The following is a 27,266-nucleotide window of genomic DNA, read 5'->3' on the forward strand; positions in this document are numbered from 1 at the left end:
GTGGTTAATATGAATGAGAACCTGCTCCACTGACTACAGGTTCATACATTTTTTGTGGTGCTGTAATTTGCTGGAATGACACTTAATGGACACTGATGGCTGCACGTAAATGCACTGATCATGATTTCATTTTATCCTTATTAAACTTTAGTTCTAAACAGAAGAAGCAAATGAATATTACAAAAGTCTGGGTGGACTGGGACACATCTTTGCAGTGAGCCACATAAATCCATTTTATATATGAGAAGCACTGCTGCAGAGTATTGATGTCACACTGCTGAACAATCCTAATGGTTGCCATGACCACTGATAATAACACTCTAAAACACAAAGGTGAACACAAACTCAATAAACGAAATCCAAGAAAGTTAAATTATTGCCTGCAGAGAAGTAGAATTAACCTCCACCATCAACACTTTATCCTACTAAACGTGTATGTGAAATCTTATTATAGATAACATATGAATTTCTAAGTTGTGGCCACAAGTGTGATTTGTGAAGTCTCGGTCACCTTGAAATTTGAGCTTTGACTACCAAAAATCTAATCAGTTCACCCCTGAGTCACAGTGACTGTTTGTGCCAAGTTGAGAGAACATCCCTCCAGGCGCTCAAGAGATGTTGTGTTCATGACAATGAGACAGATGGACAGACAAACCAAAAACACAACGCCTCCGGACTCTGCTGTCGATGGCACAGAGGCATCAAATGTGCAAAAACAAGTTAACAAAAGAATCCTTCCTTTCACTCAGCATAAAATATGTACTATACTGTGGACACGTAGTACAAGTTCATTTACACACAATGCTCATGAATCACATCAAAATATGGCCTAAACAAATCCAATCCCTCCTCTCTCTCTGGCAGGTTAACTGTCAACAGAAATGAGGTGTAAATAAACCGGCAACACAGTACAGATAAACTCAGTTTGGTAGCGCAGACTGAAACACTCCTTTGTGTATTCAGTGCTTCCCATGTGTGTCCGCTGTGTAGAAACCAGTGTCACAATAATGGAGCCAGTGTCCCCAGCCTGCCGCTGCTGCCATGACAATAACTGGCTGTGTATGAGAGAGCCGGGCATGGAAACAAGAGAACAGAGTTTGTAATCCCAGCCTGAGCCTGATGGGGTTTGGCCCAGCGGTCTGAGCCTCAAGGGATCAGTCTGGATCAGGCTTCTCTGCCATTACCAAAGTGACAGGAACAGGACCATTTCAATAAGGATTTTACTTACTGGACATGTGGAGGAATGGCATTCAGGTGTAATATAGGCGATATGAAAGACTGGGGGCTGAGGTTAATTAAACTACGATGCACTGACTTTCATTTGCATTGCTGCTGGTATGCAGGTGTCACAGTGCTGAACAGGGAGCTTGTAGTCTGGATCCATCTGTATTATTTGAGTCATACAGAAAAACTCATTGGGACAAATGTGACCAAGAACTGGACTCCAGCTGATGAAGAATAAAAGTTTAAAGATTTCATTTTTAGTTCCCCGACGAGTTCTACAGAAGGGATTAATTGTGGGTGTTGGCACAACAATACGTGGAGCAAGAGTGGTTGGTAAGATGAAAGTTGGGTCAAATTACAAGTGTTTGTGCTGATCTGAAGAAATGCACTTGAGTGAGTTGGAACATTTATGGTTTATGGCTCTGACCTTTACAATAAAAGTTGGGTTTAAACAGTGTTGGAATTCCCTCAAGTGACCCACGTGTATATTCAAATGTGCCACTGTGATATTTTAAATCAGAAAAATGTTTCCTACCATGACATTTTCAATCTACTTCTCCCACAACCTTTTAGGTTTTTGTTTTTTTTTTGTTTATTTGTTGACAGGAATTGTCCCCTTGGCGTCGCCAGGATAAAATAAAGTTGACTCCGGAAAGATATGCATGTTTTTAGGCTCTGATATTATTGAAATGTTCTACTTCTAATCACCAAACTTTAATGTTTTGTAGTTAATGGACCTAGAGTAGCTGGATTCACTGCTGAAGAAGCCTTGAGAAACATTCTTAATGCCCAAAGTGACCATGAAAACAGCTCAATTCCAGGAGATGAGTCACATGCCTGAGATGTCAGACCATTCTGATACACAATCTGTCCCTCCCATCGTAGTGGTTCCTCAAGGAGGTGATCCAGATGTGATTGCTTCTATATACACTATGACAACAGCACTAGTGGTGACCAGCAAAAGCCAGACATCATACTGCATTATTATAACTCCAAATGAGGTGTGGGCAAGCTTGGCAATGCTGCACACCTCTCAACACAACACTAACAGATGGCCAACGGTTCTATTCTTCAACATGTTAAGATATTGCAGGAATCACTGCCGTCGTCATCTGGCTTTGAAACTTTCCCAATTGGAAATCTTCGCAAGGCAGCTGCAAGCACTATGTCTTCCTCAGAGAGCTCGGGTATGAAGTGGTCAAGCTACATATAGAGAGAAGGTCAAAGGTTGTAAATCACCTGTCAGTCGATAGAAACGGGATGGCACGCATTCGTGTGAGACCTGCATGACCTGCAGAGCAGCCTGGAGTTACTGAAGTACCTGGCAAATGCAAATAGAGCTTGTTTTGCCCACATAGCACTGACAGGAAAGCTTCAGTGTGTGTTCAACCTGCAACAAGGCAGTTTGTCTAGAACACAGTCACAAACAAGTTGTACGTGAAGTCTGTGTTTGACAAAGCAAAGCAATCAAGCATGAACTTCACTGCTGTAGCTTTATTGTCATTACTTGGCATTTGTTCCATAATTAGGCATCTTATTTTAAATATTAGACCTCTACAAACAAGTAACAAAGAAGGAAAAACCACCCTGACAAAGGTGATTTCAAAGTATTACGAACTCACCAGTTTATCCACGTTTTACTGTCAAAATGATTGAGCAGTTTTTGCCCCCTCCTTACAACCTCCAGTGTGGTGCCTTTAGCCTCCACAAAGCTGCTCCGACTGAGCCAACAGATCCGACTGTGGCTTTTACAGAGCAGCATCTGGATGTGTGTAAATCTGAGCGAGAGCAGGGGGAGAGTAGTGCTCTCAGTAAATTGTTCCAGAAAAAATAAATGTGAAAAATGACCTCTTTAAGTAGAAGCAGCACCATAAAAGTCCACATAAAAAACATAATATCTATGAATTTTGATGTATGATGACAATTTAGAACTTTGCATATAACAGAAAAACACATCAGGATGTTGAAATTAAAAAATAAATGTTTATATAATTCTTACAAATCTGTGACTTTAGTCTGCCTTCAATGTACAAAGCCTGGATGTGTTTGGACACATATATTAGGTCTTTTTAATACTAGACATGTTTTGTCAAGATTCCAGCAGTGCTCTGAATTGCTCATTTTAATGTGTTTACATTGCAAACTGTCCCAAATATAAATGGGATGAAACGATTGAATACAAGCAAGTTAGTTGTCTTCCCACACTTGTATGTCTGCGCTTTTATTTTAATTACAAATGTCCAAAAAGCAAATGTTAAAGAGGAGCAGGAACAAACCTTCTGTTTACCATTAGTCTGACTCAGCTACTCTTTTTGGTTTGATGATGGAAAATTAAAGCCAATACGGAAATGTTTCCTCTTAAATGTCACAAGCCAGTGAACGGAACCAGATTCATTAAACTGAAAGACTTATTTGGGGAGGGGGTCACGTGGCATTCACTATGAATGGGATGAATCAGTAACTCTGAGAGTCATAGTAATCGACAACACACTGTCCACACCACACACGCTACAGCTGAAGATTGTTGGCAGCAACTGACAGATCACTGAGTGTGTCACAACAAACACAATGAGCTCTGTGAGGCCTGGAGAGCAGCAGATAAGACCCAGCAAATGAACGTAAACCTAATCTTCCAACTCCGAAACAGGCAGAGCTTCTTACAGAAGGACGAGGCCAATATTACTTACAATGTGTTACTCTGATTTCAAGGTTTTCCAAACTGAAACCAAAGTCAAGAGCACTCTTATCACGCTACAGATTAACTAAGCATGGAAATAAGACTCTGCAGGAGTGGAACTGTGCTGCCAGTTTGCCTCAAGCTAAACAAGCTTTAATGTGGAACAGGGAGTTCTCCTCATTTTTTCTGTTCATAGACAGTAGCCGGGACCAGTCAGCCCTGATATTTTTGATTACAACAACTTCTGTCCCACTTTGACGGGAAAAAGTAAAAACCAAGCATTTTGGTTGCTCTTTTTATGTCACTGTTACAATTCAAACTATTGTCTATTTCAAACCAACAGAGGCTTAAAAACCAAAATAACAACTTTTATAATTAGACTGTGGAAGAAAAATAAACCCCCAAAAAATTAAATGTTCATGCAAAAACTATAAACTCATGTGACAAAAGAATGCATAGTCATTAAATGCATCTCAATTGAGTAATTCACATGTTCCAACTTAAAGAACTAATCAAACTAGAGTGACAAAAAACTCTCTGCTTGCTGGAACTTAATCAGTGTTTGGTTCTTGGTTTCATAATTGGTTGTCAAACTATTCTAGTCTAGGATAAACAATGAACATCCACCATCCAACAGGATCCATCACTGATTCGCCTTTCGCTCTGTTTTTGGTCTCAACCAACTATCAAGGAAAACCTCCCTGTATAAAGTTTCTAATGCTAATACAGCACATCGGTGCAGCGCCTCTTCCCACACTCAGTCTAAAATGCTCCGTTTTAGTTCCTGCCTCTTGTAGTGAAATAACAGTGAGCCGTGGCAAAGCTGCTGATTCTTACTTTGAGAGCAGGTCAAACTGTCTGGTAAGCAGGTGTGATGTAAATGTATTACATGGTGATGAAAATAAGTAACAGAATGAAAAATCAGGAGTTTAAACAAGACATTTCAGGCTGCTAAAGGTAGAGAGAATAACGTCCTTTAACGTGGAGTTTGGGCTTTTTGAGTTTGTGAACCTTTGATGTGCGCAACAAAGCTGTAGAACAAAATAAAGGAAAGGGAAACATAATATAATAAGAATTTAATAACTATGCTGACAACTGCAACAGTTTCTTATTGACTACATAAACAGTTCCACACTTTAGGGAACATTAAAAAAAAATTGGAATAGCAATTTGGATATGATACCATTTCTCTATTATCTCATGAACAGTGTTAAAATTACAACTATTTCTCCTTCCTGGAATCTAAAACCATAATCCTGCAAAGTATAGCTGCTCGACACAACACGTCTTCTGCTTCATTGTCATTGTATTGTGTTCTAAAAGCTTCCATGTCAGTCTTGTTTAAGTTGCATATTGGATCACGTGGCTTTAGAATTAACTCACAAATCACGCTCAGATGTACATATCTGCACTTTTTAAGAAGAGACAGGGACTTACAAGAAGAACTGGAAAGTTTCCCCTCTAGTGTCAAACTAAAACACATACATCATCATATACTGAAGGTCAAACATCCAAGTGAAACATTTCTGAGTGGAGCTGGACTATGAAAGGCTTAGAGCAAAGTATGCACAGGCACCTAGAACAGCACTGCTTTCAACTAAATCACACAACTAATCCCTGCGAGCTCCCCCGCTGTTCAGGTTAATGAAACCACAGTGGAATTCTGCTTAATTTAGACGGACTCCGGGTCAGACCCCACACTGACAACCACCACCGTAGATATAAACGGTGACGACACTCAGTCACCGGCGCGCCGCTCTACGCCTGGACAGTGTCGCGTTTATGTCTGTGCGTGTGGAGTTTGTTCATGTCAGTGTGGGAGGAGCGGGATTAGCAGGCTGCCGGGTCCCACCGGGGTGAACAGGGACACAAGCTGCCGCAAAGAGCCAAGAGTCTGAGACATTCGGCTTCACGCTGCCAAGATTCCACTGGCCCTGACCACACTGCAGTTTACTGTTGTAGGGACGGCGCAGGAGTCAGTTTTATTTTTTTGCTGTCAGCGTTTGAGGCAAAAGTGAAGTAGAGCGTGTCTTTATGAACAAACTTGTGCTGACTGCGTTTGTGGATGCAGGTTTAATATATCTTGGACATGGTTCAAAGCCCTATCTGAACTATCGAGTGGTTGCAAAATAAACATGGGAAGTAATTACATGATTACCTGGACTGGAAAGAAGAAATTACAACATGAAATAATATTAAATGTTTAGCTTCTGCTTGCTTCTTGTGATAGTTCTATGTAAAGTGTGGAACCTACTCAGCATGGTTCTGGAAAATAAGCTTGTTTACATTCATGCCAAGACCTACATGAGAAGATTAACACTGCTTTTATGTCTGTGCATTAAGCTGGAGAATAAAGGTGATTAGCTTAGCTTAGCATTATGACTGCACACAGCTAGCCCCGCGCTGGCTTAAGTCCAAACATACCACTACAAACTGTAAAGTCCCCATAATAAACACTCTGCATCTCATTAGTTTAATCTGCATTAAACAGAAGTGTAAAAAGTTATTTGTTTTCTGCGGAGTTACATTTAACTCAAAGTTGTCATCCAAGTGCTAAAAAATACAACAGGTGCATCCCAATACCTATACTACCAACTATTTAGTGTGCCAGAAAAAGTTTATTATGTCTACTACATGCTATGTTTAATGCAACTGCATCCAGTCTCACTTTGCAGTTTGCAAACCAACCCACAATCCATGCACAACATAAGATACGTCACATTCACTGAGTCGTCTCACACGAGTATAAACAAGCTTGAGCCACAGACAGCGCACAGACAGATGACAGCTCATTTTGCACAACCGACTGCGATGGATAGATGGTCAAGGTTTAAAGTGCAACAGTAAGATGATTATGTCCCAGTTGTATGCACATTGTTTGCAAGAGTGTGTACTTTCTAAGGGTAGCTGCAGTACTGCTGCTGGAATGCAGCCTAAATAAACTGTTAATAATCAAGTCCCTTCCCACAACATGTCATTTTAGATTTTTATGTGTGTGCAGATTAAACAAACGAATTCATTGGCTAGCTGTAGAGCCACTGACAGGTATACTGTTTCAACTCAGAGAACCAGGGAAGCTGTTTCACCTCGCTTCTAGTCTTTATGCTCTACTAAGCTAATTGCCACATAGCTTTAAATACTTAACCAACTAAGGTTCTATACCTAATGAACATTCATGGCAGTAGCATCAATCCTCACGTCTAACATCTAGCACAAAACTGAATAAGCTGTGAAAAAAAATTCCAAAAATGTCCAATTGCTTATTTACAGGGTGTCAGATTTTGTCCCTTTTCAACAAATTACTCAAAGTCTCATATGTCCCCACAGTGTGTCTTTCAGTTCTTCAGCTCAAAATACTGCCAAGATGGTTCATTTCACCATGGCTGTGTAACCCTGGTCTGTTTTGCTCTGCAAACCAATGGATTGTTCCGGCCTCCCTCTGGAAGAACTCCGTTTGCTTATGTGACTGACAGCTCCGACTGTCAGATGAATGGAGGAAGTAAATGTCTTCATATCTTCACAACTTTCATTTTACACCTACAAGTTTATAAAAACGGGCTGCAAGATGGCGCAGTTGGTAGCACTGTCACCTTGCAGCAACAAGGTCGCCAGTTCGTGTCTCAGTGGGGGCCCCGGGATCTTGCTGCGTGGAGTTTGCATGTTCTCTCCGTGCTGCGTGGGTTCTCTCTGGGTTCTCCAGCTTCCTCCCACACAGTCCAAAAACATGTTGAGGATAACTGGTGATTCTAAATTGTCCATAGGTGTGAATGTGAGTGTGCTTGGTTGTCTGTCTCTAAGTGTAGCCCTGTGATAGACTGGTGACCTGTCCAGGGTGTCCCCCGCCCAAAGTCAGCTGAGATAGACTCCAGCCCCCCGTGACCTTAGTGAGGATTTAGTGTTGTATAGACAATGGATGGATGGATGGAAGTTTATAAAAAATACAATAAACAAACAACAAAAAAAGGATTTTTACAGTATGAGACCTTTAAGCTGTGGAAGTGTTGATGTGGTGTTTACCTGAGCCCAGTGGTTCTTGAAAACAATCATGCAGGTCTCTGGGTCCACCCCTTTCAACACCAGAGACTGCTCGTCTCGGTTTCCATTGGCAACCATAGAGGCCATCATGGTGACCGGATCACTCGTGGGTTAAACCATGTCATAGGCAGGAGACGGTGGAGGACATTCCTGACTGCTTACTGGGTGCAACCATCAGCACAGACAGAGGAGTAATCACACAGGACCTGAGGAGTCAGAAAAAGAAGGCAGAAGCAGCATGTCATCATACACAGAACCACAAAAGGTTGCTTCATAAAAATCACAGCACAGATGCAGCGATATGATTATTGCAAACTGCGCTGCCTCTCTGCCTCTGCTTGGCCAGGCAGCAGCTATGACAGGCATGCAGCAGAGAACAATAGCAGGCGAAGTCAGATGATTCAGTAGCGGAGAGAAAGAGACGCATCATGCTCCACTTCAGAGCAGCCTGTCGCACTCTGGACTTCAGACTGAGCTGTCAAATTGCTGCTGGAATACCTCGGACGCCCACAGTGGATTCCTGCAGCCCCCTGACATCACTCCCATTACTGAAACATTTTTTGACATCAGACGGCGAATGGCAACTGGGTGTGAACTGCTTTGGCTGAGTGTTGGGAGCGAGGAGGGGGAAGAGAAGGAAGAGTTTTGTAGATCAGACATGATTTGGGTATGTGCTGCTTTTATTTCTGGATGAGAGCGATTACATTTACAACATCTTTAGGCAAGCAAAGTCTGCATCGTTTATATTGCTTGATTTGATGAAAAAAAAAATATGCTATTGCAGTTGAAAATAGCCTGAGGGCAGCTTCGCAGAGCAGTTCCAACACTCACACTGGCACCATGGAAATTTGGAGGATGCCCACTTTTTCCCCAGAAAGGAACTAATTTGTTGTTTCCCTTGGAGAGGACTGGAAAGATTGATTCTGCCAAAACAACACAGCGAACAGGGGGAGTGTAGTGCTGTATAAAACAGGAACATACACTATGAGCTGCTATGGAGCTAAAACAATATAAAGGACAAGTCACTGCTACACTTTGCATGTTTCCAGACACTTCAAGAGAGAGGATGTCAGGATGTGACTTAACTCCTGATGTTTCCTGTGTTTGCAGACAGTGGATGCGACAGTATGTATGAAAATCTGTTATTTTCACAAATGACACACGACACCAGGAGACAGGAGACAATACTGAGCACTAGGGCTGAGCACTTTATCAAAATCACACTACGGCAATTGCTGCAATTTTTTGATAAAAGTTAAAATGTGTAGCAACATACTAGTTTAAATGAAGCATTGTGGTGCTATACAGGTGCTCCAGCATATAAATGTATTATTCAGAAAAGAAAACAAATCACAGTTATCATTTTTATGTGAAATTTAACCCCATTCCAACCAAAATTGTGACTAAATATCACAGTTGCAATATAATTTTGCATATCATTCAGCCCTACTGACTACAAATCATTACAAGTACACATGATTAAAACTAATACATAGTGCAAAAACTATTTCAAATAAATAAATGTTTACAGTTTGTGGTTGTCGTTCTACCACAGAAGCAGCGTAAACTCTGCTTAATTAAAATTCAAACTGATACAGACACAAAGAGTTCTTCAGCCGATTCAGTTTACATCATGAAACTCTTTTAGCACCTGTCCATAGCAGCTCATACTCAGAGTACAGAGCATGAGATGTCGTCTGTATGTGTAAGTAAGGCACTGGTCAAAAGGTAACTCAAGGTAAAATGATCATTCTGACCAGTTTTCTTCCTTGCAGTCTGAACCAAATGCATTTGATAATTAATCGTTGATCATTTTACTTCTATATGAATTCTCCAAAGACTAAAAAATAAAAATAAACAGTCTACTAGTGTGTACAGTCATGGCACAGCAGTGCTTTGAGCTTCAAATCCATTTTAGTGGACAAATAGAAACACAGACTGCAACTACAGGAAATGATGAATCAGTTAATGAAACTTGTTTTGAAACGCTAAACAGTCTGAGGTGATACTTGAGCACTGCAGTACATTGAGTTAAATGTCATCAGTAGGCCTATGCTAACATTCATGCAATGACAATGCTGATATGACAGTGTTAAGGAGATGTAAGGTTTACAATGTTCACCCTTCTCGCAACTTAGGGGGGTTTCCTCTTCCAGCATGGACACACATTCAGATATATCGTAGATATCGAATAGAAGTGGACATATGTTTTTTTTTACCTGATCATGGCACCAAAGAAATAATCAAAAAATTACATTATTTTAAATCATGATGCTGGTAACAGAAATGTATGAACTGAACAGAGCAACAATGACTAATGGATTAACCTTTCAACTGAACATTAGTCGTCTTCACTCCTTTATGACAGTGAACTGAATCACTTTGGGTTGTGGACATAAGAAGACAAAACTTGGGAAATACTGACCAGCAGGTTTCATTCTCTGACATTTTAAGGACTAAATAACTAATCAACTAATCAAGAAAATATCTTACAGATTAAATGAAAGTGAAACCATGTGAAAACATTAGCCGCAGCCCTTGTAAATTTGACAGCAATCTATCCAACAATTCTTGACATATTTCCCTCAAAAACTGCACATGTCGATCTGGTGGTGGTGGTGGATCTTCAGGATTCATCATCTGGGAACCACACACAAGTGTTATGACAGTCCATCCAGCTGTTGTTGACATATGTCAGTCTGAACCCAACTGCCTGACAGACTCCCGCCATCAGCATGGCTACAAACAAACAATGACACAACACAGTGCCCCTGTTCCGAATACCAACACAATAGAGGACGGAGTTAGGCACTCACGTTACACAGGGCGATACGGACTCTGTCACCACAGGGGATCAACTGTAAAACACCCAGCAGCTGCAGACCACAACGCCAAATTACAGCTCCCAGTCCTGCCCCTAAATGTGCCTGTCAACCAATCGCAGCTCACCCCCTTTTTTATTTTTATTTTTTTGAATCCACTCTGCCCTAGAACCACAGAAACATCCCCACCATCCAGTGAGTTTTAGGCATAACAAGGCACACAGTCAAACATCCACCATCTGCTTTCAGTTAAGGAGAGCGTGCCGGCTGGTTGGATTCTTGTGAAGGAATGTGAAAGCAGTGTGGAGTGTGTGTGTGTGTGTGTGTGTGTGTGTGTGTGTGTCAGACTGTGTGGTGTTGGTGGGGATTTCTTACCTTCCTTGAACCATCTTTAACAGGTCGCTAAGCAGACAGGGAGCTCATTCTTGTCCTGTGGTCGCAAACAAAGAGAATTGAAAGATATGTCAAGGAAGCAGCAGGAAGTGAGTGTCCGTGCAAGAGGCGAGGCATGGTGGGAAGTGACTGGACATGAGTAAGCTGCTCCGAGCGCCACTTGGATGGAGATGGAGAGGAGGAGGTTACGGGGAGGGAGTGAAGGAGGGGAAGTGAGAGTGGGAGGGAGTTAAAAAAAAAAAAAAATAGGAAAAACAGCTGAGAGAAAGTCTACAGAAAAGGAGGAGGAACATCAAAATGACAACAAGTTGTATAAAGCGTAAAAGTTAAGCCAATCGTACATCAGCGCTCAACATTTCTGCAGGAATTAATCTCTTCCACATCCTCGTGATTCCCTCCCTCACAGGAGAATAACACTATTGTCCCTTCCAATTAGTGTTGTGATGCAACCGGCGTCCTCCTCAGCTGCGAGAGGCCCATTTCCTCACCAACATTACAACCAACGTGAGCGCCGTCCATCGTGGGAACCGTGTCGCACAACGCAGCAGCCTCGCAACTCTAGTTTCTTGTCATACGATATCATATACTTGTTTTTAAATCTCGGGGCTCTATTTTTGCCCTCTGCTGTTGTTCTGGCTGGTAACAACACCAAAATGTGGCTTTCTTGGACAACACGCAATGTTTCCTAAAATCGTGACGTTGTGTAAAAGGAGAAACCGAGACAGATGGAAAGAGGTGATGTGTGTGTCTGTGTGTGGGTGAGCGTGCTAAAGACGAGTCATCAAACACTCTGGTTGGTTTTGTGTCTTGCCCAGGACTCTCACAGTTTTTTTTTACCCCCCAACAGCACAATATAGAAGCAAATTATAGAGTCGGACTCCACAAACGTTACATTACATGCATTTGGCAGACATCCTTGTGTAAAACCACCTAATCGCTGTGCATACAAATAACATTGGGAGCAGTTTTAAGCTTGCTGTCGTGTTCAAGACTGTTCGACATGTAAGACGGGAGGAAACGCAACCTTGTGATTAATTATCAATCTGCATGCTGCTCTGAACTTGACTTAGTTTCCCTATTTATAGGCCGACGGCAGATTTTAGGACGGGGTTGCCAGGCTGCCAGAGAGGCATCAGCTGGCAAACAAAATGTAGTAATTTATAACAGGAGAGATGATGGTGCTGTGTAATCATACGTCCTATGTCAACAGTACATAACTCAAAGTTGACATGTGGTTCGCTTAGTCTCTATTTTTAAGAAGGGATTTAATTAAAGATTAATGACTCAGCCAAATCACCGAGGCAACAGCCAATAATGACTTATAACAGATATAATGACACCACCAAGAAATCTGCCACTATTACATCATAATTGCTGGTTACAATTTGAGCTATATGCTAAAATCAACATGCTAACATGCTAATATTTATTGAGCATAATGTTTACCATTATCACACCCTTAGGTTAACATTTGGCCTAATAACCTGCACAAAACACAAGTTCAGCTGAAGCTGATGGAACCATCATTAGTTTTGCAGTTATTTAGGGATAAACTGATGCAGTATAGGACAAATCTTGATCCTCTGATGGTGGCACCATTTAATTTATCGAGATATTTCATTCAGCAACTGAACGACTGACCATCTGACAAGAGTAGAAACCCGTAATGAACACTCAGATGGTACTGGTTTAAATAACTGCTTTGCAACTTGTCAGGTTGTAGTTTACATCCATCTCTTCATCTGTTCCTGAGTTATGACGTTGAACAATGACAAAAAGCCTTGTTGCAGAACATGACGATGTCACTGTGAAGTTAACCTTTGACCTTTTCGATATAAAATAGCATCACTTAATCATTTAATCGCATAAGATGTTTGTGTGAAATTTTGTAATAATTAACATATGCATGAATAAAGACCAAATATGTCTTTTATAAGGTCATGGTGACCTTTGACCTACAACCACCAAACTCCGATGAATCAAAATGAATGTTTGCACCAAATCGGAAACCATTTCCTAAAGGTGTTCCAAAGATATTGTGATAGACAAATATTAACATGCTGACTGTTCAAGGGACAATTTTTGGGTCATTAATTCCCTCTGTGCATGAGCACGCCTGAAGATGTGCAGTTAACCAGGAAACGGGTCATTATTATAGAGGATAAAGTACATTGTATGAGATTTTGCCTGGAGACTTGGACTGCACTGGACTTTGCAGCACCCTGTCCATCGCCATGCTGTTCCTCACATTCCCTGGTTCACCTGTTTATCATCATCGCTTTGCCTCTCAAGTTAATTTTCTGCTGCCCTCTGCTCGTGTCAGGTAAGTATTAAGTGTGAGTAATTGATGCTCACTGGTTACTGAAAAAAATCCTCCAAATTCTGATTTTTCGGTTGTTTTGTGTAGTCAGTGGCACAACAAACTGCAAGATTAGCGTAAGCAGTGATTATCTCCTCTCAGACAACAATACACAGGCAATGACTCCAATCAAACATGCTCCATTTGTTACAGTACATTTCTGTCTTCATCTGTCAGCCAAATAGGTCAAGATTTGGATTTACCAACTCAATACAACACCACTGAGACTGAGCAGCTTATAACACTCCACACAATCCGGCTAAAATATACAATTTTTGATCCAGCACAGAAGAAATCTGCTTGTTTTCAAAGGAATAAAATGTGCTTTTTTACTAATCTAGAAAAGCCCTGTTGCTGAAAGTCCTGACCGATATTCCTGTCTCATTCACAGTACCTGCTGTCACAATGTGACACAGAAAGAGAGGCCACCGTTACCCAGAAGTCACTGCTCTACTTGCTCAAAATAACCTGAAATACAGTAGAGGGATGGCAGAGGACATGTCAAAGCATAGGCTGTTAAAAACACATCCTTTGTGTGTGTGAATCTGTGAGCTGATTCTGAAATACTTTCCTGTGATTGCAGTGTTTACATGCAGCGCTGTGTCTGTGTGTGTTCGTCTCATTATGACACATGCCTCACTGGATTATCCTGATTTGGTAATATCCAATTACACAATTATAGCAATTTGATAATTACACACATTTGTAGCTTCCATGTCTCTGGAGTCAAAGACACAATAGGCAGGACAGAGAAGAACAGACTTCTGTGGTAGTAGCAGTCAGCTACACCCATAGACTGTATGCTACTTTCTTTTTCTACATAAGAGGATATTTGACATTTTTGAAACAATGCCAGTACTAATAAATGCCATTGTAAGTGTCTTTCAGTGTGTTGTTGTAGAGAATAATTCACTGGATTAGTTTCTACCTTCCATCCAGATATCAAACTATTTCTTTTTAGGCAGCATCAAGCAGCAAATCAAGGAAGCAACATCCCAAATCAGAATTACATTTTAGTATCCAAACTATAATGTGCACATCTTACATCCAAAAGTTGCAGTAATTTAAACTGACTGACATCAGTTTTGCCCTTATGATGTGCTACATACATGAGGCAAAGTTTGTGTATGAAGGTGTTTTTGAGTTTTCACTCCCTAGCGAGCTCCTCTGTTTATTCCTGCGGGTCTGAGGTGATCAATGTCCGCACTAAAACACAAACGAAAAATAACAATTAATCAAAAGTTGTAACACAGCCAAATTGAATTTCCTTGTCTTTGTTACAACTAATTTGCCAGACAGAGTGCACCATTGCTCAAAGCTCTGCCGGGTTTCTTTACACTTGCTGGGTGCTGCTCCAAATAATGGACCTGGCAGTTTAGGGCAGGCTGCAAACTCATCTCCTCTACATTAGCGGGAAAGGTTCATCATTAAGAACAATTAATTAAGTAATAGCCAGGAGTTGTTACAAGAAACCCAATTTTACTAAGACATGGAGCACTTTTCCTGCACTGCCGGCTGCAAATTGTTGCACTTGTTATGTAATTATTCATTATCACTACACAGATACACCTGGAAACTACAATTTTCCCCCTTTTCTATTGAGTGGGAATGGAGCAGCAGTCCTATTGTAAACATGAATTCTGAGATCGGCTTTAGAAGATTCAAAAGAGGACATTAGGTCCCAGAATAATGAGACTAAGCACAATGAAATGAAAGAAATGCTCGCCTCTGGGGCTTTTGTCATTTTTTTCTCATCTGGTTTCTGGTATTGTCAGCTGTCTGCCATCCCAGAGGGTTTCATACACAAAGGTGTGGTCTGGACAAATAGCTGGAAGGTAGGACACACCTTTCACTTAGATTAAAAACCAGCTTTCTTGTTAAACAGGAGTTTTAAACTCCAGGGTGAATTTGATCAACTATGAGGAACACATATGAGTGCAGTTCTTTTCTAAAATTCCCTGAGTGTTGCTCTATTTGTAACATCCACTTTAGATTCATTTCTCCTGATCCTGAAACAGTCATCACCCTATCGCCCGACAGTCGCACTCACGGAGAAGAAATTTACAGTGGCCATGGTAACACAATGACAGACAGGCCCATTAAAGTGATAGTAGCTGCTTAAATATTTAGGGCTCCAGGTGAAGTCACTGAAAGGCCAGATAGAACCGGGCCTGAGTGTTTATAGTCCTCGTCGTCCTCATCCAATAAACAACACAGCAGGAAGGAAAAGGCCATTCATTTTCTTATCTGTGTCTGTCTTATTCCCTTCAGCCGGAGGGACACTAACCACCACTGCGCCGCTCCATTCATCTGTAGGAGTGTCAGATTACGACGAGTTCAGAGCAGATCACATATTTACAATTGCATTGATATTTAGCTGGGCATTGTATGTCTTTGTTAGCAGAAACACAATGAGGACTAGGGAACAGACGAGGAAAACCTGCATTAAAGACGCCCGACTCGACTCAAACAGGGTCAACATCTTTAACCGCTGGGCTAACATGGCACTTGCAGAATCCAAATTCTTGATAGCATATCCAGAAACCTGCACAGGTCTTATATTGGCTACTTAGACTGCTGCTGAGGTGGATGTCGGGTGGAGACATGCTGGAATTACACAAGGTCCCAAACTTTTAAGATGCAAAATGAGGACATAACTTCTCCCAGATGTGCACATTTGTGAGAAAAGCTCTGTTCAGGCAACAAAAGTGGTAACCACACAGTGTGGGCAGTATTTAAATATTTCACCCCCTAAATTATACATTTCTGACAGCAAGTAAATGTCAGAATTGCAGCATGACCTGCCCTGAATGAAGCAAGATAACATTTGAGTTAATTAGGGACTTCTGACAAATGGAAAAGCAGGAGGTAAGCATGAAAGGTTTATGAGAAAGATATTTAGCAGTAATTTCCTTGTTACACTTTTCTGAAACTTTAAATTAACACTACTGAAATAAAGTCTGTGTAATCCAGAAAACTGTCTTGTTCTGTAGACTTTGAACTCCATCTGAGATGTACTGGTAATGACAACATCATAGAAAAGTGGTGGAAAATCTCAATAACAGAAGCAGAGGAACATTACTATCAATTAAAGCAGCAACTGTTGTTTAATGCTCCACATTTGGGCTGACGTGATAGTAAAAGGGTGCAGATGCTTTCAACACTGAGTCACTGGTTGGTTTCCAAGGCCAAACCCTTACTGTGTGTCATTTCCTTGCTCCCAATCCTTGCATTCATAGACTAACTGAACAACTTTGTACAAAAAACAAAAAAAAAGCAAGAAGAATTCAAGTTAAATTGGATTTTTCTTGCTATGACTCTTAAAATAATGAAAATAAAGTTGACAGAGATGCAAATGGATGAAAGCATTTGCAGGGCTTTTTATCATAATGTTGATATCATGCTGCAGTTAAAATCAGTTTCATTTTATTGTATCATACAAAGGTTACAATTCACGACCTATCCCGGCATAACCCTCTCTTAACATCACAAGCCCAACATGTGCAGAACAATGACCGTAACGAGCTTATGAGATAAGATTATGTTATGTAAGCAGATAGAGTTGCTCCATGCAGCACGTCTGTGGATTTTCACATGCACATGAAGGCTAGCAGGGTGTTGGCTGTTGTATTCGTCTGGAAACTGGTTCCAGAAACAGGCTGTTCCTACCGTATTGCTCGGTGAGCACCAGACACGAGATTCATTAACATGTCCAAACACACACACAGAAGCACAGGTGCTCAGTTTGGCTCGGAGGAAAGAAAAGGAGGAGACTGCAAAAGAAAAGGTCAATAAGAACACCAGAATCAAAAGACTGAAGAGGAAAATACAACATTTCAGTAACTGAGCTCTAAATATTAAGTAGACAAAGAGGACATAAGAACCCAAATGTTTACATCAAAAATATTCAACTTTGCATCTCATCTGCAAGGCCTGAAGTGTTATTCCAGACTGAGAGGCATGCCACTTATAGTTGGCAGACTGATATCACCCTTCACTTGAATGTGCACAAGTTGATGCATGTACAGTGTATGGTTGCTGATTTTTCACCACCCAGGGCTTTAGGTGTAACCTTACTGAACATTGTAGGACCACAGATGACTAATAATTTCCATGCTTTTTCCATAACTTTCAGACAGACACTGTTTATGTTTTCAAAAAAAAAATGTCAATAATTACAAGCCACTTATCACATATCATATTACAACATAATGACTCTACATGAAGTTCTGGTGTCACATAGTTTGTGGATGATTTTGTGTTCTACTTGTCAAAATCAGCCGCAATTATCATAATAAGTCTGCAGCCATGCCAGCTCTTTCTGGCTAAATGCTAACATTAGCATGCTAACATAGCTGCTTTTCCACCGAGGCAGTTTGAGGACCCGTTCAGAGCCGGTGCCCCATCTCATACCAATGTTGCAACAGCTAAAGAATCAGCTCTCGACAAGGTTAACTGGTTCGAGAGTGACACTGGTATTTTGCAAGTTTTAAACTGACATCAGGGACGGGGACAGGACTATGACAACTAACAACCAACTACCAACTACTAACCAACGTAATGACTGCCATTGGAAAAACAGACCTACTGGTGCATCTTGTCTGTCTAATCAAAGCAGAAGCAGTAAAAGAGACGATACAGTTGGCCATTTTTGTTGTGTTTGGTGCAAGAGGACCACACTGGGATCTCATGGGGGCAGGCAGCTGTAACTTTCCTGCAGGTGGTCGAAAAATAAGCTCTAGATCCTGCGATTTACCACAACCAAAAGAACAGAGTCAACTCATTAGGTTAAAAAGAACATTAAGTGAGCTTTTACGATACAAAAGCAAAGCGAGTTCCACTCTGATATGCAGAGAAATTTCCCAGCTGTTAATGACAGAGATGACTTCGATGCAACAAACGTGCAAAGTGCTGATGTACATTAAATCCAGTACAGTATGGGTTGAGGCAACACCTGCTCCGTTTTCTGAGTCGAAGTAAAATCTCAGGTATGCATCTCTTTAGTTTTTATTTTTTCCCTTTAAGACAGGAGAAGACTGAAGAACTCTTTGTTGTGCATGTGTGAATGTGTTTTAAAGTAGGTCGTGATGGTCAGAAATGAAGCAGGAGTGGGATTAAGAACTCTGTCAAGTGCAAGCCTCTACTTAGTGTTAGTAGCGTTGCTGGGAAAGTAGAGGCGTATACACACATATACAGTGATGTGATAAGTGGTTCTGGTGTGTGAAAAGGTGAACCAGTTCTGTGAAAGTTCGCAACTCCAAATTAGCACTAGCACATGCCTGGAACTTGCACCTAGCTTGTGTTAGTGGAAAGTTGATGTTTCATATACTACCACTGTTAGCTTCTTAGTTTAGCATTTGCTAACAGAGTTGTGAAGTGGAAGGGCTCAAGAGGTGCTTTCCCACACGCTGTGTTCCCATTTTGATATTTTCCATTTAAGGTGCCCTGCTGGATAATGTAACAACCCTGTAAGTTTATGTCATAGCCACCAGTTTTAATTTTTTCACCTTTGTTTACAAGAAATCCTTTGTTGTCCAACATTTTGACATAGTGGATAGGTCTACAGACTACAATACCCATGACCCTCAGCTGCCATTGACAAAGAAGAAGAAGAAGAAGAAGAAGTCAGCCAGAGGACCAAATCAAACAGGCAGGCAATCAGAATACTTTGTCACTAACCAAATGTGGTGCCATTAGTGTATCGCATGAGAGAATGGCGGTTTCTTGCCGAAAACCATTTTAGGATGTAAAGTTAATTCCATGTACACTAACTTGTCGCTTTGACTTTCGATCAAGGAACCAAATGTTTTGTATTGCTGGTAATCATTTGGACTGAACCACGAGAGTTTCATACTAATCCAAGCTGTAGAGGTGCCATAACCTTTTTTAAGGGCAAAATGAACGAGATTTTCTTCCACTTACTGGCTTCACAACTGTGTTACTGCTAAACACTAAATACAGCTGAGTGTCAGTGGGTTTGCGGCTATTTGCTGATACAACAAAAGAGCTGGACAATCTAAGAGTTTAACCTGGTAACGGCTCTACATGGAAAATATAGGGCATCACAAACCTGTGAATGTGTGTAACAGTGCGATGTAAACTCCTCTTTGTGTCATTATACCTGCCCCAGATTTGCAGAAGTGTTACCTAAAGCATGACCTCTGTGTGTACGACCTCCTTCCTTTTTCTTTAACCAGCAGTGCGCCTGTTTTTCTCTGACCCTATCAGGTTAAATTACCTCATTGTATGTACACAATGTGGGCTGGTGACATCATTCCTACTTTCATGTTGGCATGGGGAGACTTCAGCCTGTCCCCACACCACAATAGGCCTCTGTCAGTGATAAGACTGTGTTTTGTGTGGGTATATCCTATCTCTGCTCCTGCTGCTTCCTCTGGAGCTCGTTTGCATTACGTCTCACTTGCTGATAAAGCAGCCATGTTTGCATGTGGATTGGTGGAGGCAGGACAGAAGATATGCCGTGTCCGTGAACTTCAGAGATGTTTATCAGAGAGATGAGAGCAAACTGCAGAAGCACGCTAGTGTATTTAAGCTGAATGAATGAAAAGAAGGGCTTTGGTGTGAAATGGAACCAAATTCAAAAGCTGTGAGTCACAGCGAAACTCAAAAACTAGACTTTTATTTTCATGCAAACGAAAATGCCCCCCAGGTTTAGCTGTGTCAAATATTTGCTTACATGTGGCTAAATGCAGTCATGTTCTTTACTCAGTTTACCCTTTCAAAGCTAACTTTTCTTTTCCTTCCAAACAGGATCAGTGGAGGAAAGAAAAATGTTTGTTTTAGCCTTTTGAGCAGTTACACATTCTTCCTATAGTATACAGTCATTATTTTCACTCTTAATTTTCAAGGCAAAAGAGATGCAAAGCACATCTTTCTGCATCATCCATATCCATTGACTTTTGGTCACAGTGATATACGGGCCCCTACACCTGCACAAATTATTTTCTAAAGCAGAAGACAAACTGTAGGCGCCGTCAAAATTGCTAGAACCTGCATTCCAGCTGAAAGTGGTTCAACCAGCTTCAGTAGGAATCTTTCCTCTTCACACCACAGTGTTTGGTTGGGTGGATGAGGGCAATTCTTTGGGTTGGATCAGAGCCTAACCAACAAATGGGCCAATATCACAGATGCTGATACCAATAAACCACCATTCTGAATCTTTAGTTGAGCATGCAGATGCAAAATTCTTTGATATCCCCTACAGTGAAAATCAAGTTTTTGGCTTCTTAATATGTCCATTTGGTGTTTTTTATATGCTGATGATCATGAGAAAAGCAAGCAGTCAACACCATGACTGAGCATTTCCTCCTTGAAACTTTAGTGTACCCTTCTCCAATATTAACAATACACAATATTCTGTTTGATAATGTAGTCAAGTCAAAGACTCATGTTATCAATTACTGTTATGTTGCCAACTTTGCAGAGAGCAACACAAAAAATATAATACCATTCTGTGGTTAACGCTCAGGTATGATGGCTCCAAAAGCAACAGAAAAAAACCAGACTACAGTTTGCAAATGCACACAAGGACAAAGACCTTCATTTGTGGAGACATGTCATGTGGTCTGGTGACACTAAAATTGAATCGTTTGGCCATAATGACCATCGTTACATTTGGAGGAAAAACGGGGAAGCTTGCAAGTCTGAGAACACCATCCCAACTGGGAAGTACAGGGGTGGCAGCATCATGCTGTGGGGGTGTTTTGCTGCAGGAGGGACTGGTGCACTTCATAAAATAGATGGCATCATGAGGAAAGAACATAATATAGATATACTGAAGCAACATCTCAAGACATCAGCCAGGAAGTTAAAGCTTGGATACAAATGGGTCTTCCAAATGGACAATGATCCTAAACATGCCGCCCAATTAGTTACAAAGTGGCTTCAGGACAACAAAGTCAATGTTTTGGAGTGGCCATCACAAATACTGTAGAAAATCTGTGGGCAGAGCTGAAATGGCGTGTGGAGCAAGGCAGCCAACAAACCTGACTGAGTTACACCAGTTCCTTCAGGAGGAATGGGCCAGAATTCCAGGAAACTATTGTGAGAAGCTTGTGGAAGGAAACCCAAAACGTTTGACCCAAGTCACACAGTTTAAAGAGGATGCTACCAAATACTAAGGAAATGTATGTAAACTTGTGACTTTGAAGAAAGTAATAAAAAATACTCTCTCTCATTATTCTGGTGTTTAGCAAAATAGAAATAATTTTGGCAACTGACCTAAAACTGGAAAAATGTAGTCAGATTTAATGTCAGTGTAAGAAAAAAAGGTTATGTGTCTTTTTATACTGTGTATGTGAACTCCTGGTTTCAACTGTATATCAAAATGGCATTTTACCAAAAGAACCAATTGGACCTGCCATATTGCACGAGCCTAATCTTCAACTAAGCTTAAAATTTTCAATGCAGTAGGACGCTCTCAGAGATTAGTGTTTTCTATGGTGAAGGAAGGTCTAGTGATCTGGTGAGTCAGACTGATTCTGCTTTGCCATCATATCGCAGTTACTGTAATTACCGGTGTCTCACTTGTAAATAGCTTCACATGCAAGTCGTACTTACAAGAGCCAGCAAAAGTAAGCAAGCATGGACATCTCCCATCAGCCAGAGTTCATTGGTAAAAGGCAGTATGGTACATATATATTAAACAAGCAGAGTACACTCACCTGTCTAACTCTGCAGTCTCTTAACGGTAGTAAACTTTGTTCAAACTACACTCCTGTAGCCACTGATAAATGTTGAATGTTGGACTGATCTGATGCCTCCCTGATTTTATTGTGTTACTAATAAGAATCCAAACTCTAAAAACTTTTGCAAAGAACTGTATGTCCACGAAAAAGCTATTTCATTAAACGCATATTATTTGTTTAATCTTTACACAAACAAAAATTCAAACTCATAAGAAATACTTGCAGCACGAATCTTCCTGTAAAACACCAAAACATTTTTTAAATACTTTTCTGTTCAGTACAGATTAATCCGATGAGATGTATGTGCTCATTGATTAGCATAAGAGTGATTTATAGGTATATTTTTTTTTAATTTGGAGGCTCTCAGCTTATGCTAAGCTAGGCTAACTGCCTCCTGACTCCAGCTACATATTTACCATTTGCAGACATTAGAGTGGGTCTCAGAGAGCAAGCAAAAAGAAAACGCCACAATATATTTGGGAATGCCTGTTTGAATCATAGAGCAGTTCAGTTGAAGCAACGTGTCATTTTGTGCTCAGATAAAATGCTGCCATTGCTACTTTGTGTAGCATGTTTGTCTGTCACTGTTCGGGGTCAGCGTCAGGGCGCGAGTGAGGAGGGTGGAGTTAATCCCAACCACGAGACAGAGCTGAGCCGGCTCATTCAGGCCGAGAAGGGGAAGCACACACAAACACCTGCTGGTATGGCGACTACTGCACCTGTTCTGCTCTAAATTCTCACAAGTTTACGTTGTTCACGTCCTTTCTGACTGTTTATCTTATGAAGAAACATGATAATTTTTAAAATATCTACATTCAATCGCCTGCCTGTTATCAAAGTGACCTAATTCTCCGATTTAAGAAAATCTAGTATGAAATATTTCTCAGCAGTAGAGGCACCAACAAACAAGATAACACAAATCTGATCCCAATCACCAAACTTGTGACCTGAAGCCATACATCTAATCACATTAGTGTGACCATTACTCATCGTCTACCGTGCTGCAGCGGAGACTCGCAGAGATCCTGCGTGCAAACGTCTGCAGTTCTGAACGCTTGGTGAGATCTGAGTCCCCTCTGAGCATCACCAGTAATCACACAGATGACTGATTAGCCATACATTCCTCTCATTCCTTTAGAAACTGTTCCAAACACTTCAAAAAGTTTACACTTCACTTGCACTCTTGTTGCATTTCAGCATTTATGTTCAGCCTACTCGTGTTTAGGATGATGTTATGAAAAGTGGGAGAGATAGCGGCGATTTAAATATTTGCTTGTAGTATTTGGACTGGAACAGATTAGAAGGTAGAGCCCCCGCAGCATCTAACTAATTATGTACAACACACATCAGACTGAATAAATTTGGATAGCATCAGAGAGGTTTCACTATAAAATGGTTTCGAATAAGTGCAGCTTTGGAAAAAAACAACAAGCCACAGTAAACAAATTCCCTTCTATCATCACAACCTCTCACTTTTACATCCTTGACAGTGGCAGCACTTTAAGAAAAAGCTGCCTAACTAAGTCTTAAGTGATGATACTGTCAAGGGGTCCTGATATGTTTCCACTCCTGCAGAGCAGCCCAGCTGTCAACAGAGTGCTGAAGTGAGCCACTGGTTGTGTGCTCAACAGCTTTAAACATCAGCCACATGAAGAGCGCTTTAAAGACCACTTCAGAGACCATCGTGGCCACATCTGGTGATGACATGCAGATGTTTTGCAGAGGACACTTGTTCTCAAAATAAAACAGTTTGACAGAAGTGACCCAAGTTTGGCATTTCAGTCCCAAGACAGCACGGGGCCGCTTACTGGTTTTGCTGCCAGGAAAAAGTTGGTTGCTGCCACCTTTCTCCCTGTGCTTGCGACCTTTTATATATGAATGCCCCTACCAACTGTCTGCTAAGTCTGGATTCTGTCTATCACGGTGCTTTAAGGTTTGTCATGGGTTGTGGAGCCCTCACTCACCACTGCACTTTATATGCTCAAGCTGAGTGGTCCTCTTTGGTGACGCGCCGCCTTACGCACTGGTATACTTTTATTTCCAAAGCCATCCCAGGTCTACTCCCCCACTATCTATGCGATTCAATTTCTAAAACTCACAGCAATTATGGTTTACAGTCCAATGATTTGTACTTATTAAATGTGCCAAAGGTCTGTTTTAAGTACTCTGCACCTGCTGGCTGGAACTCACTGCAGAACACGTTGACTCTAAAGGAACTCTTGAAACCCCTAAAAACCATGTGAGAGATTTTTTAGCACCTCCATACTTGCTGTTTCAATGCAAACTCTTAATCTTGTTGCTTACATCTAGCATGTATTTTACTTATGTTGTTATGTGTTGTTAGTTTTTAATTGTTGTAACTTCAATGTTTGTCAGGATGCTGTCTTGGCCAGGCTTCCCTTGAAAAAGAGGTCATCGTATACCCGGTTAAATAAAGGCTAAATAAAAATAAATAAATAAATACTGGGTTGTGTGGGGAATGTGGAGAAAACTCTCCACCGGTCACGTGATAACCACTGGGCCAAGTCCATCCACCAATGAAGGCCGCAAGGTGTGTCAAAGAAAGTCCAGTACGTGTGCTCAGAATCTTATGTCAAACATCTGGTTCTTTAAAAGGTGCAATGCGGTGAAAAATATTTTTTTATTGTTGTTATAAACTTGGAGGCGTTAAAAAAAAGCTATTAAAATATCGATTCTTTCAAGCCCTCCCACAACTAAACAGCCTCCCAGCTGTACAGGCAAGCAAAACTTCACCCCGCCTAACTAACCAATAGTTGTCGAGCTTAAATGTGATCGACAGCTCCACTGACAGCCTGTTCTTCCTGAAGAGGGCAGGAACAGCATTGTTTTCAGAGCAACACAGCCCATTTAGAGAAGCCCTAAAACCAGAGGTTAGACAGTCATGGTGAAATGAATCATCTTAGCAGTATTATGAGCTGAAAACCTGACAGACGCACTGTGGGGACATGTGGGACTTTGATTCATTTGCCGAAAAAAGGCACAATATGGGACCTTTGAATCAAAAATGGCCCCAGGCTCAAAAACAGAAAGAACCAAAAGGTTGACACGTGTCAGTGGAAATTAATGCATAATCCAGAATGCATTTTTCATTAAGACTCAAAAAAAATTATACATTTTAAATAAGTGTATTAATTCAGAGCAGGATCAAAAAACAGTAAATGACAGATAAACGCAGGGCGTCTGTCACATTTGTGTCACTCAAGTACTTTCTGGAGAGATGTGTATGTGCAGTATATTGCAGAGCTGAAACAGCTGAATATCACTTAAACTAATCAAACAGTCACCTGTAACTTTGATTATCTATTTTTTTTCATTTTTACCTTTTTGCATTTATTTGACAGGACAGTAAAGAGAGAGACAGGAAAGTGGGGAGAACAATGCAAGAGGGACCTGCAGCAAATGGGCTGGATTGGAACCCACGACCGACTGCAGTCCCAGTATATAGGTCGCCAGCTCAACCAGTTGAGCTATAGCAGCGGCCCTGATTATCTATTGTAGCCAGTTTTCATGCAAAAACTGCCAAACATCTGATGGTTTTGGGTCTTTAAACTTGAGAACTGGCAGCTATCACCTTCACCTTTATCATAAAAAAACAAAATCGCTTCAAGTTTGGAGCTTTTGGCAGAAAAAAAAACACTTTGGAGGTAAAAACTTTGGGAAACTGATGTGCTTTTTTTGTTACTCTTCACAAATAATTGACAGATAGACAATTTATGAAGATAAATATTGCAACCCTACTGTATTTACAATACACACACACATTACAGAAATCCAATACTTTGACCCTGTGAAAACAGCTAAACTATTTCAATGACAAACCGAGAAAGGCCATGAGAAGCTTTGGCCCAAAATATGACTTCTTGTGAAACTTTCAAACTCAAATCACAAGATTTTTATTTCCCAAACTGCTGAAAGTCCACCTCATCTTATGAACAAGTTCCTTGGATTATCCAGCAAAGTACCAAACCACTAAACACACCTACGAACATGGCGGTGAAACAACTCAGACTGATTATTTCTCTACAAGGAACAGCACAGCTCTTTAGTTTGACCATCTCATGACTGACATCTTAACTCCCTGAAAACTGCCCTGAGACGCTCAGTTTACATCAGGTGATTGTGAAGTACACTGATTTAGCAGGGGGGGAACACAACACCTGACCTGCATAGGAATGACGCACACACACACACACAGAATGACCAGTCATGAAACATAGATGATGTTTGCAGGTAACTCAACACCTGTAGCTGCCTCACAGTGGATATCTGGCTTTCAAGGCCCATGCAAACAGCAGCCTGAGGTGAATCAGGACAGGTGGCCTGTAAAATAACTCTGTCAGGAGTCCACAACAACACCAGCACGTGGATATGAGCTTTTCTAATGACGCTGCAGGTTTCAGTGAGATTATGAAACCAGATATGCAAACATGTTGTAAAGCAGCGACTGCTTTTATTGCCTGTGGTTGCCAAACTGTGCGACTAGAAACAGGGTGGGTCTGCTGTGTGTGTGTGTCTATGGTAGGAGACAGGGGAACACGGCAGAACGCGAGTTTTCACTTCTCTAACTTTAAAAGGATGCAAAACTAGTCATCATTTGACGTGGTATCTCCCCAGTAAACCCTGGTTTTCCCCCTTCCTTGAGCGCCAGTTTGGAGATACCCAACCCTTCCAGCACCCACCCGCACATGTCAATCACACAGTGAAGGAGTGAAACAACCAGAGGAGCCACTGAGAAACTAGAAGTTAACACACAAGTTCAACTAAAACGGAGAGCAAGTTTACAGCTTTTTCCTTCTTTCTTACCGTCGGACGGATCCTCAGTGCGTAAAGCAGCTGCGTCGAGCAACAATCAGCTGCAGGTTTCCAAACACAAACTCACTCTAAATATGTCCTGTCAGGAATGAACGTGTTTCTTTTTTTGTTCTTCTTCTTCTCAGCTCCACACTTGACCCCTGTTTAGGTAAGAGGACGCAGCTGATATGTAACCGAGCTACTTAACCTGGTCCGGGGCGCACACATAGGTGAAG

The 27,266-nt window shown here is 41.1% G+C and overlaps 1 protein-coding gene across 1 annotated transcript in view; it reads right to left on the reverse strand.

Annotated features, from left to right (window-relative positions):
* The window catches only part of fhip1aa (FHF complex subunit HOOK interacting protein 1Aa), a 40,233-nt gene extending 12,967 nt beyond the window's left edge, over positions 1 to 27,266 (reverse strand). The window contains exons 1-3 of the mRNA XM_008286785.1: positions 27,043 to 27,266; positions 11,134 to 11,188; positions 7,919 to 8,142 (exon numbers count right to left, since the gene is read on the reverse strand). Of these exons, the coding sequence (XP_008285007.1) occupies positions 7,919 to 8,026 (108 nt within the window). The 5' untranslated portion in view covers positions 8,027 to 8,142; positions 11,134 to 11,188; positions 27,043 to 27,266. The remainder of the gene's footprint in view (positions 1 to 7,918; positions 8,143 to 11,133; positions 11,189 to 27,042) is intronic.

The sequence above is a fragment of the Stegastes partitus genome, unplaced genomic scaffold, assembly GCF_000690725.1.
Source record: "Stegastes partitus isolate 25-593 unplaced genomic scaffold, Stegastes_partitus-1.0.2 Scaffold470, whole genome shotgun sequence".
NCBI classification, from domain to species: domain Eukaryota; kingdom Metazoa; phylum Chordata; class Actinopteri; family Pomacentridae; genus Stegastes; species Stegastes partitus.